The sequence below is a fragment of the Tasmannia lanceolata genome, unplaced genomic scaffold (genome assembly GCF_043159265.1).
Source record: "Tasmannia lanceolata isolate RefF3 unplaced genomic scaffold, GAP_Taslan_0.1 ptg000012l, whole genome shotgun sequence".
Lineage (NCBI taxonomy): Eukaryota > Viridiplantae > Streptophyta > Magnoliopsida > Canellales > Winteraceae > Tasmannia > Tasmannia lanceolata.
The window spans coordinates 11,691,543-11,707,781 of record NW_027518689.1 but is presented as its reverse complement, the minus strand read 5'-3'; the positions used below and the strand labels follow the sequence as shown (position 1 = coordinate 11,707,781).

The window sequence follows — 16,239 nt, the reverse complement described above, 5'->3', positions numbered from 1 at the left end:
ATTTGTGGAGGACAAAAATGGACAGACACAAATCTGTCCCATTTTTATCCTCCACAAATGGAGGGGTTAGGATGATCCTATCGAGCTGATTTTTGGTACACCCCCTATCTATGATAAGGCCTTGCAAATGAACGGTTTGGATCACTCCTCAAAATGTGGGACCCATGTGATTGGGCAAGCTAGCTCACCATAAGTTTGGTTAAGCTCACCAACAGTTTCCTCATATATATAATGGAAAAAATTTCTTGGGAAATTTTTTTCTTTCCACAATTTGAGAGAAATTATATATGATGGGGGATTTGCTAGCGTCCATCGCAGAAGGCATTTGGCGGATGGTTTGTTGCATGTGAGAGCAGCCACATAGGCTCACTTTTCAGCATATTTTGTCTCCATTCAGGAGGAGGCAGCCCTCAGATGCAAGAGACCATCTGCCAAATGCCTTCTGCGCTAGAGGGATGTTATCATAAATTGAAGGCACCTTTAGTAAAAATTGAATGGGTTTGGTTCGCAGTATATTTTTCAGGTGGGAAAAAAAACCCACAGTTTGAAACTTCAGGGGTATTTCAGCCATTTCACAGAGTGGGTTGGAAATTTATACTTAAACCCCGTATATATTTTATTCTTTTTTTAACTAGGATGACGAGGGTATTTTCGTCAATTAGCATTCAAAACGTTCGTCAGAGGCCGAAACCCCTCCCTTCTCTCACTATTATAACCCCCAAGCTTCCTGAACCAGAGAGTAACAATCTCTCTCTCTCTCTCTGTTAGAATTGACGGAAATTTTTGAAACCCCGTTTTGTTTTCAGTCAACTTCTTTTAACTGAGTGATGGGTGTGAGTAGCCCCTCATTTCCGATCTCCAACATCTCCGTTATGCTTATCACCAGCTTCTTCCGCCATAAGCCGTAGGATCTGTTAAATCCTCACCGTCCAATTTCGCGGAAGATATGACTGTTTGAGTTTCCAATTTGGATTTTGAATTGATGGCGGGAGGCCGGGTCTATGGTGGTTCCAATTTGACCGTTATTCTCCAAAACAAAGGGATTCCTTGTTCTACAGAAACACTTGATTCTCTGCTCATTTCAAGCCCTTCTCCTAGGTTTCATGGTAACAACACTTTTTCATATTTTTTTTCGTTCGTCTTTCCTTTTATGTTGCTGTTATGGGTCTCCTTTTGTTATTTGATACTTGGGTTTTTCAGGATTCTTGTGTTGCACAATTGCGCTGTTTGGATTGCTGGAATTTTCTGGAAAAAGTTTGGAAAGGAAAAAATTTTGGAAAATTGCACACTTTTTTTTTTACCCATGAAAAAAGAAAACTTGAACCAACCTTGTTCAATTTTTATTTAGAGGGATCTTCAATTGACGATGATATTCCTCTAAATTAACCATAATCATATTATTTCCCTCTAAATTGTGGTAAGAAAAAAATTTCTAGAAAAAAAAAATTTCCATCAGAATTTTTTTCTTTCAATCCAAACAGGGCCTTGGTCACTATTTTTTTCTTGCATATTTTGGAGTTCTGGTGATTACTTTTTAATCAGTACCTCTGAATTGTAGTTTGATATGCTTGATTGATTACTTTTTACATGTAGGAGATGTTTGATTACTTTCTAATGGTCTTTTTCTTTTTCTTTTTCTGCTTGCTGTTTGGTTGTTCTGGTAGATTTGTAATTGAGTATTCTTCTATAGCTGTGATCTGTTTTTAGAGTTTGCTTGATGGGTTTGGATGATTTCATATGATCTATGGATTATTATTCTTGTTCCTTTTTCGTTATATCTTTACTGATTATTCTGAATTTATTTTATCTCTCTGTCAGTAATCTTTTTATACTTTTCCTTGATTGCTTGGGAAGCTGCTGTTATTTTAATTTTCTCTACTCAATCTCTCTTATTCTGTAATATCTGGATGTTTATATATATACATATGAGAAAACGTTCTCTCTCTCTCTCTCTCTCTCTCTCTATATATATATATATATATATATATATATATATATAGGTAAATGATTGTGAGCTTGAAGCTCATATAGCTTATATGAGCTTGAGGGCCCAAACACATGTGGGATATGATTGTGGGGAAAAGGTTTATGAGGTATCGCTGATACCTCACCGTGAGCAGCCCTCTAGATACCCCATTTCCCCTAGTTGGAGGACTCATCCAACCCATTGGTTATATATATATATATATATATATATATATATATATATATGAGAAAACGGTTTCTACACACATGTGTAGATAAGTTATCTACACACTAGCTTAAAATACAGTAGAGGGCATATTTTTTGGGTGATCCAAACCATTCATTTGATTGGCCCTCACATAGATAGGGTGTCCATAAAAAATCAACTACATAGGATCATCCCAACCCTACGATTTGTGGAGGTAAAATGGTGTATAAACCTTCACAAATCTGTCCATTTTTTGCCTCCACGGTTTGAAGGGTTAGGATGATCCTGTGGAGCTGAATTTTTGTGGACACCCTATCTATGTGAGGGCCAATCAAATGAATGGTTTGGATCACCCAAACAATGTGGGCCTCCACTGTATTTTAAACTAGTGTGTAGATAACTTCTCTACACATGTGTGTAGAAACCGTTCTCTCTCTCTCTCTCTCTCTCTCTCTCTCTATATATATATATATATATATATATATATATATATATAGGTTTCTACACACAAGTGTAGATAGTTATCTACACACTAGCTTAAAATACAGTGGAGGGCATATTGTTTGGGTGATCCAAACCATTCATTTGATTGGCTCTCATATAGATGCGTGTCCACAAAAAATCAGCTCTATAGGATCATCCCAACCCTACGATTTGTGGAGGTAAAATGGACGTGCATAAAGCTTCACAGATCTGTCCATTTTTTGCCGCCACGGTTCGAAGGGTTAGGATGATCCTATGGAGCTGATTTTTTGTGGACACCCTATCTATGTGAGGGCCAATCAAATGAATGGTTTGGATCACCCAAACAAAGTGGGCCTCCACTAAATTTTAAGCTAGTGTGTAGATAACTTATCTACACATATGTGTAGGAACCGTTTTCTCATATATATATATATATATATATATATATATATATGAGAAAACGGTTCCTACACATATGTGTAGATAAGTTATCTACACACTAGCTTAAAATACAGTGGGGGCCACATTATTTGGGTGATCCAAACCATTCATTTTTAACGCCCTCACATAGATAGGGTGTCCACAAAAAATCAGCTCCATAGGATCATCCTAACCCTTCGAACCGTGGCGGCAAAAAATGGACAGATCTGTGAAGCTTTATGCACGTCCATTTTACCTCCACAAATCGTAGGGTTGGGATGATCCTATGGATCTGATTTTTTGTAGACACTCTATCTATGTGAGGGTCTTTAAAATGGATGGCTTGGATCACCCAAACAATGTGGGCCCCCACTGTATTTTAAGCTAGTGTGTAGAGAACTCTCTACACATATGTGTAGGAACCGTTTTCTCTCTCTCTCTCTCTCTCTCTCTCTCTATATATATATATATATATATATATATATATATATATATATATATATATATAGAGAGAGAGAGAGAGAGAGAGAGAGAGAGAAAACGGTTCCTACACATATGTGTATATATATATATATATATATAGAGAGAGAGAGAGAGAGAGAGAGAGAGAAAACGGTTCCTACACATATGTGTAGAGAGTTCTCTACACACTAGCTTAAAATACAGTGGGGACCACATTATTTGGGTGATCCAAACCATTCATTTTTAAGGCCCTCACATAGATAGGGTGTCCACAAAAAATCAGATCCATAGGATCATCCTAACCATTCGAACTGTTGAGGCAAAAACTAGACTAATTTGTAAAGGTTTAAAGACATCCATTTTACCTCCACAAATCGTAGGGTTGGGATGATCCTATGGATCTGATTTTTTGTAGACACCCTATCTATGTGAGGGCCTTTAAAATGGATGGCTTGGATCACCCAAACAATGTGGGCCCCCACTGTATTTTAAGCTAGTGTGTAGAGAACTCTCTACACATGTGTAGGAACCGTTCTCTCTCATATATATATATATATATATATATATATATACCTGCGTGTGTGTGTGTGTTGAAATGACTCACTTTGGTGTTTTCTTTCCTGCAAAAAAAAAATCATGGATCTAGGTAATGGATGTTCAATGTGATTGGGGGTTCCAATAATCTTGGCAGTGTTGCAGAGAGGAGAGGGGGAGGGGAGAGCATACTACGGAATCTTTCTAATATTAAGGCTGAGAATTTGTTTTTTTTTTTTCGGGTTGAGCCTCTAGCTCAATTGGCAAAGACAATGTTCCAACCCTGAGGTCGGTGGTTGAATCCTAGCTACCTACCCAAAAAAAGAATTTTGGTTTTCAGCTAGAGATAAATTGATAGATACTCTTAATTTAATGATAGTAAGTGTGATTAAGTGGATGGGCTTCCCATGTTCATCTGCCATGGGATGATAACCAAGCATTTTAGCTCATATTTTATTATACATCTATATTTACCATTTAAAAGAAAGAGATACACTTAATCTATTTTGACACACTTGGATTTTCAAGACTTTTAATGTTAGCTATGATATTTGGAATCTAATTCTATATAGAATTTCATTTTGATTTGGGTTCATAGCAGAATGTTGGTTGCTGATTTTCAAGTGCATAATATTATAATACAATTGCTTTAGTTGGATTTTGTTCAAATGTTGCTTCTAGAGGCATTTATGCTTTTATTCTGTATATTTCAACGAGTCATGCATTTCCACTCTCGAGAGGATTATTTAGGATGGCATATCTGGAGCTTGAAAAGCCCTTCCTCTCATCGGGTCTTACAATGGAAAGAAACATGAGTTCTATTACTTTATATTAATAACAGTTGCTTCCCACTTCTATATCTGGAATCCCTTTGCAGATAGTGGGAGGGAGCTCCATCTTGTGGTTTCTTATTGTTGTTTCCTGGTCTGTGGCATTATATGATCATTGCATCCCTTTTGATGCATCTTATTTGTCGTTTGCCTCCCAACCCACTTTAATTTGGGGAGCATAGATAGTAATCATGATTCATGTCTAGCTTGCTTGATATGTTTTGATGTTTATGCTCAAGAGCTTTGATTTCAATATGTGGCTTTGGATTTTTATGGTTTGCCAATTTCTTTTGTTTTTTTCCTCCCTAAAAAATGACTGATCTCAGTTTACTCGATACACACATGTCGGCATGATCGTCCCATGGGAAATATGGACTATTGAATATGGCAAAACACTGTTTCTTGAATAGATCTTTTGCCTTACTTGATAAGCCTAGAGAGCATTTGTGGTCTTAATAAGCCTCTCACTAAATTTGGTGCCTCCCTGTCCAAATTGTTTGTATCTGTTGTATAATTGAGCTTTGCAGGGCATTGGGGGTTCTGGAACCAGGGTTTTTTTTTGGAAGCGCTAGGTTCTGTTCATGAAAATTACTTTATTTTCACAACTGGTTTGCTGGTCATAGACTACTTTTCTTTGAATTGCTGGATTTTATTCTGCAAAAAAGACTTTGTGATAGTATTACAAGTCTATGCTTACCAACAAAAGATAAGGGGAAAAAGGATGAAGTTCTCAGTTTCCTTAAATAATTTTACTGTAGAGGATCATTTTCAAAAACAAAAAAAAATAAAAATAAAATAAAATAAAATAAAATAAAATTTACTGTAGAGGATTATTACCTAGTTCAATACAAATGGTGGTGATTTATTTTTACATGATACATAATGTTATTTATTTACGGATTAATAGTGCATCAATGGTAATTTTTTCTGTTACTACAATTTGTTATTTATTCAAGGGAATAAGGGTCCAAATAATATCTTGGGTTTCATGGTACTTTTATTTCAATATAGGATGCTTTGGTCTTTTATGTCATGCTACGACTGCACTTGAATTCACTATTTCTTTTTTCTTCAGTAATCCAAATTCACTCCATTGTGACTGAATTTAGTTTTTCAGGTAATGAAGTTATATACTGAGCAAGATGTTCAACTTTTTTTATGTAAAAACAGAAAAGAAATGGTAAGTTATATAAATACACTAGAGGGGGCGGTCCCAAGTAAGAAAAAGGGGTGAATATATCATTTCCCAAAACAAATTACTGAAGCCGAGATATGTGATCAAGTATTTGATACTTAACAATGGATCCAAATTCTTTTTATCACCATCCATTAAGAGAAAGAAAACAAAAACTTTCTCTGGTTCCTATTTTCAGTAACCATTTGAGAAGAGAAATGCAAAGATTAAATGAAGCATTGAGAATCTCCACCATCCATTATTGTCTGGATGTAGCAAGAAAAATAATGAAGTCTCAAAAATCAACTGAAATTAAAGTTACTCTTAGGAATCGAGAATATAGATTATATGTGCTTTTGCTTTGATGTATGTTGAACGTTTGAAATTTGGGTGACTATGGTCCAGGCTCGAGATCCATGGTTAGTTTTGATCCGTTTGAAGATGCTTGCGGAAACACACCAGAGAGACCATTCTACCGGGCCCTTGATCAGGAAGAAGGTAACGAGGACTTAGACGAGTGTTTTCATCAACCTGAGAAGAAGAGGCGACTCACTTCTGTTCAGGTTCAACTCCTCGAGAGGAATTTTGAGGTCGAGAATAAGCTCGAACCAGATAGGAAAATCCAGCTTGCAAAGGATCTAGGACTGCAGCCAAGGCAGGTAGCTATATGGTTTCAGAACAGGCGGGCCCGATGGAAGACAAAGCAGCTGGAGAAAGATTATGGAGCTCTGAAAGCTAGCTATGACAGTCTTAAGTCTGACTACGACATCCTCCTCAAAGAGAAAGAGAAACTGAAAACAGAGGTAACCATTATTCCATTGTCTACTATCTTCTAATTTTAATTGATGCTTTGGTCTTTGAAAGTGACACCTGAACAGTATTTAATGAAATGCTTTTTTGATATGATTAGATGAGGAAGAAAGTAGAATAATATTCTAGGGTGCTTTAAGTACTTTAGTAATCTAGGATAAGCAAAGGCTGAAAGTATTCTTCACGTTCACATTGGCATCTAGGTTATATTTCTCATTATCGCTCAAGAATATCCAACATATTCTCTCTGTTTCTTCGATTGGTGAAAAGAAATTCTGAAAGTGTCCTTGATCACTAAGTGAGGAAAAGTCGAATCATTGTTAGTTAAAAGCCATGTTACACGGATTTTTCAAAATGGGTGACGTGTCGAATCATTGTTAGTTAAAAGCCATGTTACACGGATTTTTCAAAATGGGTGAAGGTACCCATGTCGGATTCCAATACTTCAAGATTCTCTGCGATACTTCTAGATCTCTTTCATCTATTTGTTTTTTCTAAAATATTGCTACCTCTACTTTACAATAACTGCTTGTTCTATTTTTTAGCCAAGTATTACAGGGGAATAAAACATTATATTTATTTAGCAACTTTAAAATTTGAGAATTGATCCAAATATTTTGGCAAATCCACGGATCTTTCTGTTTTAGGTCTGCTGAATCCGACACTGATATCTATGTCAGATTCTGACACTCATACCCATATTGATGCAATATAGCTTAGTAAGATAAATTTCTTTCGGAACTGATAGTAATATGCCTTGACAACCTCCATGTGAGACATTACAGCAGTTCCTGTGAATAGTTCAATGACCACATCGTTTTCCTTTATGTTTGTAGACTGTGGAGTTCTTGCTCAAATTTCTTTGCAACAATCAGTCTCACCTCATGAAACTTCCTTTCTCACAGGTTGCCGTCCTCACAGACAGGCTCAAAGAAAATGTAAAAGGAAGTTCAGAAATTTCTGAACACAGCAGCCTCAATTCTCATCTTCAGTCACAAAGACCTGCAGTTAATTCAGTTTCTGATGCAAAACAACCAGGTGCACCGATTGTAGCCTGTAAACAGGAAGAACTCAGTTCGGCCACTAGCGCCATCTTTGATTCTGACAGCCCCCATTACACCGATGGAGGACACTCTTCTCGATTGGATCATTCAGATTTCTCCCACACACAGGAAGAGGAAGAAGACCAGTTGAGCAAAACCATGCTGCCTCTGGCCTACCATTTTCCCAAGCTTGAAGATACAATTTACCCGGACCCGCCTGCAAGCTCATGTAATTATGGATTCCCAGTTGAGGATCAGTCCTTTTGGTTTTGGCCTTAATAAGAATTTGTACATGTTATGTAGTTCTTTGTTTTCTTTCCGGCGTTTTCTTCTTAATGTAGTGTGATAAGTACTAAGAAATAAAAGCCATTAATGGCACCTTGAATCAGATGTCTTGATGGGTTCTCTTCTCTGCTGCTTTCTGTCTGAATCATAATTTGTATTTTCATTTGCGAAAAATAGAAGGGCTTGTTATTAGTTTCAGCTCTTGTCAAATTTTAAATACCTGATTATAGTGGAACGAATTGAGGCTGCAACTGAAGTTCACTTCTGCATTGCATTGCATTCTGGGTGTAATTTGTGTGTTCCATTGAGGCTGCAACTGAAGTTCACTTCTGCATTGCATTGCATTCTGGGTGTAATTTGTGTGTGAACTGTAATATTAAAAGCAATCTTTTTTAAGTTAATATTTGTGTGTGGAGGCATGATAAACTGAAGGGCACCCCCGTTGGTTGCACATCACCAAAGTGCATTTAATGTCTTTGACTTCTACATTTTTCGGTTCTATTATAAATGCTCTTTGGTGATATGCAACCAATGGGGGTGCCCTTGCATCTGATATTTGAAAGGGCGTCCTTGAGTTTAGCATTCCTCTAAAAGTGAGCATTTGAGTTAATAATTTGTGAGTAAGTTGTAAGAGGTATTCTAAACTGAAGGGCGCCCTTGTAGAAATGAGGTGAAAGGGCGCCCCCATCGGCTGCAAGGAGTAGCTGTGCATTTATAATGGCTGAAAGTCAAGTGCATTAAATGCGAACCTAACCTTCCCCCCCCCCCAAGACAAAGGGGGTGCCACTTCACCCTATTTATGCAAGGGCGCCCTTCAGTTTAGAATAACTCAAGTTGTAATGTTAAAAGTGAAGTTTTAAGTTAAAGTAGCTTGGGGCTTAGCCTCTATCTCAATTAGTCCTAAGTCCTAACACCTAGTTAAATATTTTGGAAGTTGAATGTATACTGTAATTATTCTATCCACGTTGGTCTCTTTCCTATAATTAAAAAAATATAATAGGAAATAATATCAACACTCAACGTATTAATGGCCAACTGGAACCATTCACTATTATGAAATCATGAACGGTTCTTGGATTTGGATCTCTAATCTGGTTTCCTTAATGGCATAAGAAAATAAAATTAATACACGACTAATACTAATCAGTATCCATTATCAATTCTTTTCAATAATGAATCCTTTTTAATTTCAATTATGCAATTATAGCAACAATTATGTATAAGTAAACCCCAAGAAAGAAATTGTTACACGGATACCTTACGTAGTAAGGTATCTTATATTCCTATAGGCTCTGTTCACTTCTTTTCCCCGGAACGGAAAGGAAAGGAAAGGATTTCGTTTTCCTTTCCTTTCCAGGTGACATGGCAGAAGGAAAGGAATGAAGAGGAAAAGGCTTCGTTTTCCATGGAAAGCCTCTTTCCGATATATTTAATAGGAAAGCAAATCTCAAGTACTAGGGAAAAAGTCAATTTCCACTTCATTTTTAGCCTTTAAATAAGAAATTCCACATTTGATAGTAGTTTTCCCTGGAAAAAAAGTGAACACAGAAATTCCGTCTTGTCAAGGAAAAAAAGGGCTGTTTTCCAGGGAAAACAGCACCAGGGAAAAGAAGTGAACAGAGCCATAGAGAATCATCGTGATTCAACCTTTCATTGAATATATTGAATATAAAATTGAAATTATGCTATAGCACGAACGTGTTGCCCCAGGTGGAACTGGGATAATGGGATATGTGAATAGCTAGACGGCTATCTCTACATGTACTTAACAAATACAACTCACTCCTCTTACGTACATCAAGCGAATCATATTCTACTAATTTTATTAACAAATGGGTAGAAATCTCTCTTCTCTGCGAATCACATTTTAAACAATGAATCAATCAAATAAGTGAGGGAGAGTCATCGATGGGGTTTCACAGCGAAATTTCTGGAATGGGTGACAAATGCCTGTATATGAAAGAGAGACGCGTGTATAAGGAAATTACTAAATTTATGAGGACTTAGTCGTCTGTTTCGACTCGAAAACACACATCTAGTAGTTTTTTCAAAAAGAAAAAAGAAAAAAATCCCTATTTCCCTATCTTCTTATATATAATAGATAGATGGGGAAATGATATCAGTACTTCAATGTTTTCGTTTAGTATTTAAAGGGTTTGTAAGAGCTTTTTGATAACTGTATTATCCTTTTGACAGCCCTTAAAATACTAAAACGACAAGATGCTTTCTCTCTTTCCTATTTCTCATTCAACCATCTCTCTTTCATGTTGGGTATATAAAGTATAACTCTTATATATATTCTAATACAAGCCCAATAGGTGATGGATCAGGTGTAGTGGCCCATATGGGCTGGAGCCCATTAACCTCTTTAAAACCCATATTTATCTTTATAAATAAGGGTTGGGGGCAGCTGTCATAGTATTCCAAACTAGATACTTTGAACGCAATGCTTCAAGCAACTCCACCGCCTTAACATTTCTTGAAGCAAAGGAAACCCTAACTCTTAAAACGTTTTTGGGCGTGGGTTGCTTCCTCGTTGGGTTTGTCTCACACGATTGTGGTTCTCCCACAAAAATCGATTTGGCCGTGAGATTGACTCCCTCAAAATTCAATTTGGTCGTGGGTTTCTTCCCACGCACAAATCAATTTGGCCGTGGGGTTGCTTCCTCCAAAATTAGTTTTTTTGGCATGGATTTTCTTCACTCACAGTAAACAATTTGGGAATTTATGCCACTGGTTTTTCCAATTGGTTGAAGTTGGGTGGAACTTTATGTGGGGGTTTGTCAAATTTCATCTGTGGCTTATCTCTTGGATTGAAATTCTTGTTAAAACCCTCTTGGGTAGAAAGGTATTGCCGAAACTCTCTTGGATTCGGTTCATGGAGTTCGGCTTTGAATTCATCTTGGATTTGGTTTTTGGATTTGGTACGCGATTTGAAATCTCGCGATACGCAATCAGGTGTACTCTTTCCACTTTTTACTATTATCTAATTTATACAATGGAAAAGACTGCAGTTTCCTTTGAGATGGTCAAACTTCAATCGTTTGGAGGTCAAACTTTAATCGTTTGGAGGATCTGAGTTTGATTCCTGGAAGCAAAAGACTCAATTCGGTCTGAAATACGTGAATGTTTTCTATACCGTCTTGAGTACCTTTGCTGATTTGGTTGAAAGTGTTAAGGAATCTCAATGGATTCGAGATGAAGATTTCTGCAAAGACTGTTTGTTGAACTGTCTTTCAGATCGTCTTGCAGAAACCTATAGCAAATTTGAAACTACCAAAGAAATTTGGGATAATTTAGACGCTCAATTCAGAAAGGAGGAGGAATTGTCCAAGACTCACCTTGTGGACAAATTCATGAATTTGAAGTTCCAAGAGGACATGGAAATCACTCCTCAAGTAACTGATTTAGAGAACTTGAGATCTAAATTAACCAATGAGAAAATAGTAGTGTGTGATCCGTTTCTTGTGGGTGCAATCATATATAAGTTACCATCTGCATGGCACTCTTTCAAAACTGAAATGTATAGAAAGAAAGTGCAAGTGGAACTGGATGATCTCAAACGATGCATTCGAATCGAAGATGAAAATAGAGCTAGGAATAACTTGGAGATGGTTAGACAACAACAGTCAGCTGCTAACACGGTGATAAATTCCAAGAAATTTCCTCAAAAATCCAAGTCACCTAAGAGTGATATCCCCAAGTTGGAGGCCAAAAATACTATCTTTAAGAGAAAGAATGGCAAGTGCTACAACTGTGGGAGATGGGGTTACTTTGCAGCAGATTGTAGGCAACCTAAGAAAGTTAAATCTGACACACCACAAAAGGCAACTACTGTGCTGGTAGATAAGGCTGAGCCCAAAAGTTTTATTGTCATGATGGACAAAGATCATGCCAGTACTTCTTCAGAATGGTGGTTAGATACAGGTGCCACTTGTCATGTTTGCAACTCAGAGAAACTTTTCACTGATGTTGCCAAAGTAAAGGAGACTGTTACAGTGGCTAGTGGAGCAGACGTAGAAGTTACTCACACTAGTACTGCGAACTTGGCCCTTTCTTCAGGTATACTACTAACTTTAAAAGGTGTTAAAGTAGTTCCTACTCTTCAAAAGAATTTGATTTCCATTGGTCTGCTTGACAATGCTGGCATGTGTTCATCTTTTTTGGGTGGTAGAGTAACTTTGACTGTTAACTCTTATTATTTTGGTTGTGTTTTCTTAATCGATGGTATGTATAGATTGGATTTAGCAAATGAGACTATTAGTCAGGTTAGTTTACCACTTATTGATCAAAAGTTGTTACACAACCGATTGGGACATGTGAACTATCAGAAAATGGGTCAACTTGCTAAAACTTATAATATACTATTAAATATGCCAATTAAGTTTGACAAGTGTGAGGTTTGTGCTCAAACTAAGATCACTAGAAAACATTTTCGTCAGGTTTCTAGGAGCACACAACTTCTTGAGTTGATACATTCTGACCTCTATGACTTTAAAAGTTTCACTACTAGAGGTGGTGAGAAGTATTTGATCACATTTATAGACGATGTGTCAAGATATTGTCATAGTTATTTGTTAAAATCAAAAGATGAAGCTTTTGATAAGTTTAAAGTTTTCAAGAATCAAGTTGAATTGCAATTGAAATTGAAAACTAAGAGATTTAGGAGTGATGGAGGATGAGAATACACAACGACAGGGTTCAAGGAATTCTGTGCCTCTTAGGGCGTAATCCTTGAAACTACTGCTCCTTACTCGCCTCAATCTAATGTCATAGCTGAACGTAAGAACAGGACGTTAACAGAAATGTTAAACTCTATGTTATTGACAGCTGGTATGCCTAGATGTTATTGGGGAAACGCAACTTTGACTGCAAATCACATCCTGAATAGAGTGCCAAACTCAAAATGCTCATTCACTCCTTATAAGTTATGGCATAAGCATCTTTATAGATATGATACTCTTAAGACTTGGGGCTGTATTGCTTATGTTAGGATACCAAACCCTAGGAGACCTAAAGTGGGAACTAGAACAAACACTTGTGTTTATCTAGAAGGTGCAGAAGATAGTGCTGCTGATCGGTTTTTAGATCTATCAACCAATATGGTTATAGAATCTCGAGATGCAGTTTTCTTTGAGAATAAATTTCTCAGAGATTAGGGTTTGACCATACCAGGCGATACAGAGATGGTTACAAAATTGCTGGTTGAGTCTGAACTAGTTACTTCTGACACTAGTCCAAATCTGATTTCTAAATCAGTTCCTGTAAGAGTTTCTACGAGAGATAGAGTACCTAAAAATTTTGGTGCGGACTTTATGACCTACCATTTAGAGAACGATCCATCATCCTATAAGGAAGTGATGAGATCTGGGGACTCTTTGCTGTGGGCAGAAGCCATTGATGATGAAATGAGCTCTCTGCTTCAAAATTTAACTTGGCAGCTAGTCGATTTGCCAAAAGGGGCTAAGACTGTGAGCTGTAGGTGGTTATTGAAGAAGAAACTTAATCCTAACGGATCCATAGCTCGGTATAAAGCATGTTTAGTAGCTAAGAGCTATACTCAAGTGAGTGGGATAGACTACTTTGATGTCTACTCACCGGTCTGTCATTTGGCTATGATAAGAATTCTTCTTGCTTTGCCATCTATTGAGCATTTTGTTGTGCATCAAATGGATGCAAAGACAGCTTTTCTCAATGGAGAACTGTCAGAGGAAATCTACATTAACCAACCTGAAGGGTTAGTCATGAAAGGTTTTGAGAACAAAGTTTGTAAATTAAACAAATCTTTATATGGTCTTAAATAAGCAACTAAATTGTGGCATCAAAGAGTTGACGAAGTAGTAAAGAGCTTTGGATTTCTTATGAGTTACTCAAATAAATGCCTTTATTATTGTTCTGTGTCGAATAAGGTCGCAATTATTTGCTTGTATGTAGATGACATGTTGATTCTTGGTTCCGATCTCTCTGTAGTGAGTGACGTGAAACTAACCTTGGATAAAGAATTCAACATGAAAGACCTGGGTGTTGTTGACACCATTCTTGGTATGAAAGTAAATTTTAACAAGCAAGAGATTTCCCTTAGCCAAGCCCATTATATTGAAAAACTACTTTCTATATGGGGATGCAGTGAGTGCAAACCGATTGAGACACCATTTGATTATACCAAGAAGTTGATCTCTAATGAAGGAGACAGTGTGAATCAGTTAGATTATTCTAAACTGATTGGTAGTCTCATGTATGCTATGAGTTGCACTAGGCCAGACATAGCCTTTACTATTAGCATGCTGAGTCATTTCACTAGTAATCCTGGCCATGAGCACTGGGATGCCCTTATGAGGCTGATGAGATACCTTAAGGGTACTCAAGATTATGCTCTATGTTATGATGGCCATCCTCCTATCTTGGAAGTATATTCTGATGCATCAGGGGGCTCAAAATTAAGAGACAATAAGTCTACCAGTGGTTATGTGCTTACCCTGGGTGGAGCTGCTATTGTGTGGAAGTCGAAGAGATAGACTTGCATTGCTCTGTCATCTATGGAATCAGAACTTTATGCTTTAGCTTCTGCAGGAGATGAAGCAGAGTGGATAAAGAATCTGATTATGGACATTCCACTGACTCGGTTAAGGATTAATTTCTTAAGTGTGTTATGTGATAATCAAGCTACAATTATGATTGTGAAGAACTCACTCTTTAATGGTAAGAGGAGACATCTTAGGCTGAAATATGCCATGATGAATTATCTCATAGAACATGGGATTATCACTTTGATTGACGTGAGATCAAAGGATAATATGGCCCATGCTCTTACAAAAGGATTGAACAAAGATCGAATATTCAAAACTGTGAGGGAGATGGGATTAAAGTCTGTATAGACAGAGGAGATGGGTTAAAGTCTATGTAGAAATTACTTAATCTACATTATCCATGTTATGGACTTAATCTACATTATCCATATTAGTTTGAATTTTTCGAATCTTCCTCTTATGGCCCAGATAGGCACTTGATATGTTTTCCTAAATGTTTGTCGTTGTTGTGTGTCATTCCATACATAGATAACATGCCCTTTTTGGGGAAAGATTGTACATTCCATACATAGATGATACAACTTAATTCAAATTTTATTATCCTTTTTGGGAAGGGTTGGGCATTCCATACATACATGATTCAGCTTAACTCAAATTTGGATAAGAAGACTATAACATTCCAAATGGAAACATGAAATGGTTCTTTACAAAAGAAACTAGTTTGGTCTTGTTCTTTATTGAAACTTGACAAAAATGAATGGTTATTTACAAAGGAAGCTGTTTAGGTCTTGTTCTTTATTGAAACTTGACAATGATGCTTATGGTGAGAGTGATACTGATACTTTTCAGCCATTTTGAAATTGTATTAAGTTCTTCTTCAGGTAGAATTAGATACTTTCATGTTTACACTATTTGTTGGATTCATTTTCATGAAATCCATATTTGGTAATTCACAGGGATTGGCGAAAAATGAAGAGCTTGTCTTAATTTGGACTTTGATGAGGATAACTTACTTGATGAGTAAATCTTCTAAAGTCATGGAGACTATGCTTTCATTTCAGTATGTATAAAGTTCACTTGTTTGTTGAACTTTATTTTGAATTTCGATGAGAATCATACCCCATGAATGAATTCCTCTAAGATTAGTGGGGTTCACTTATATGTGAAACTACTTTTGGTTGAGTTTAGATTGTACCTACAACTCTTGGTTAATCATAAAAGTATTCGTGTTTTCTGATGGATTATAGATCTTTTATGATATGGTGATGTAGATGATTAAATATTTTGTTTGAACATCACACTATCTATCTATTGAATTGTGTTATATGTAGAACATAAGGAGGAGATTGTTGGGTATACAAAGTATAACCCTTATATATGTTCTAAAATAAGCCCAATAGGTAATGGATCAGGTGTAGTGGGCCCATATGTGCTGGAGCCCATTAACCTCTTTAAAACCCATATTTATCCTTATAAATAGGGGTTGGGGGCAGCTGTCATAGTATTCCAAACTAGA

The 16,239-nt window shown here is 36.8% G+C and overlaps 1 protein-coding gene across 1 annotated transcript; it reads left to right on the top strand.

The window, feature by feature from the left end:
* The first annotated feature begins 700 nt into the window (after positions 1–700).
* Positions 701–8,321, top strand: LOC143887623 (uncharacterized). Its single transcript, XM_077391729.1, has 3 exons — positions 701–1,106; positions 6,464–6,861; positions 7,774–8,321. Exons 1-3 carry the CDS (start codon positions 983–985, stop codon positions 8,188–8,190), a joined length of 939 nt encoding a protein of 312 aa, XP_077247844.1. The 5' UTR covers positions 701–982; the 3' UTR covers positions 8,191–8,321.
* The last annotated feature ends 7,918 nt before the right edge of the window (positions 8,322–16,239 follow it).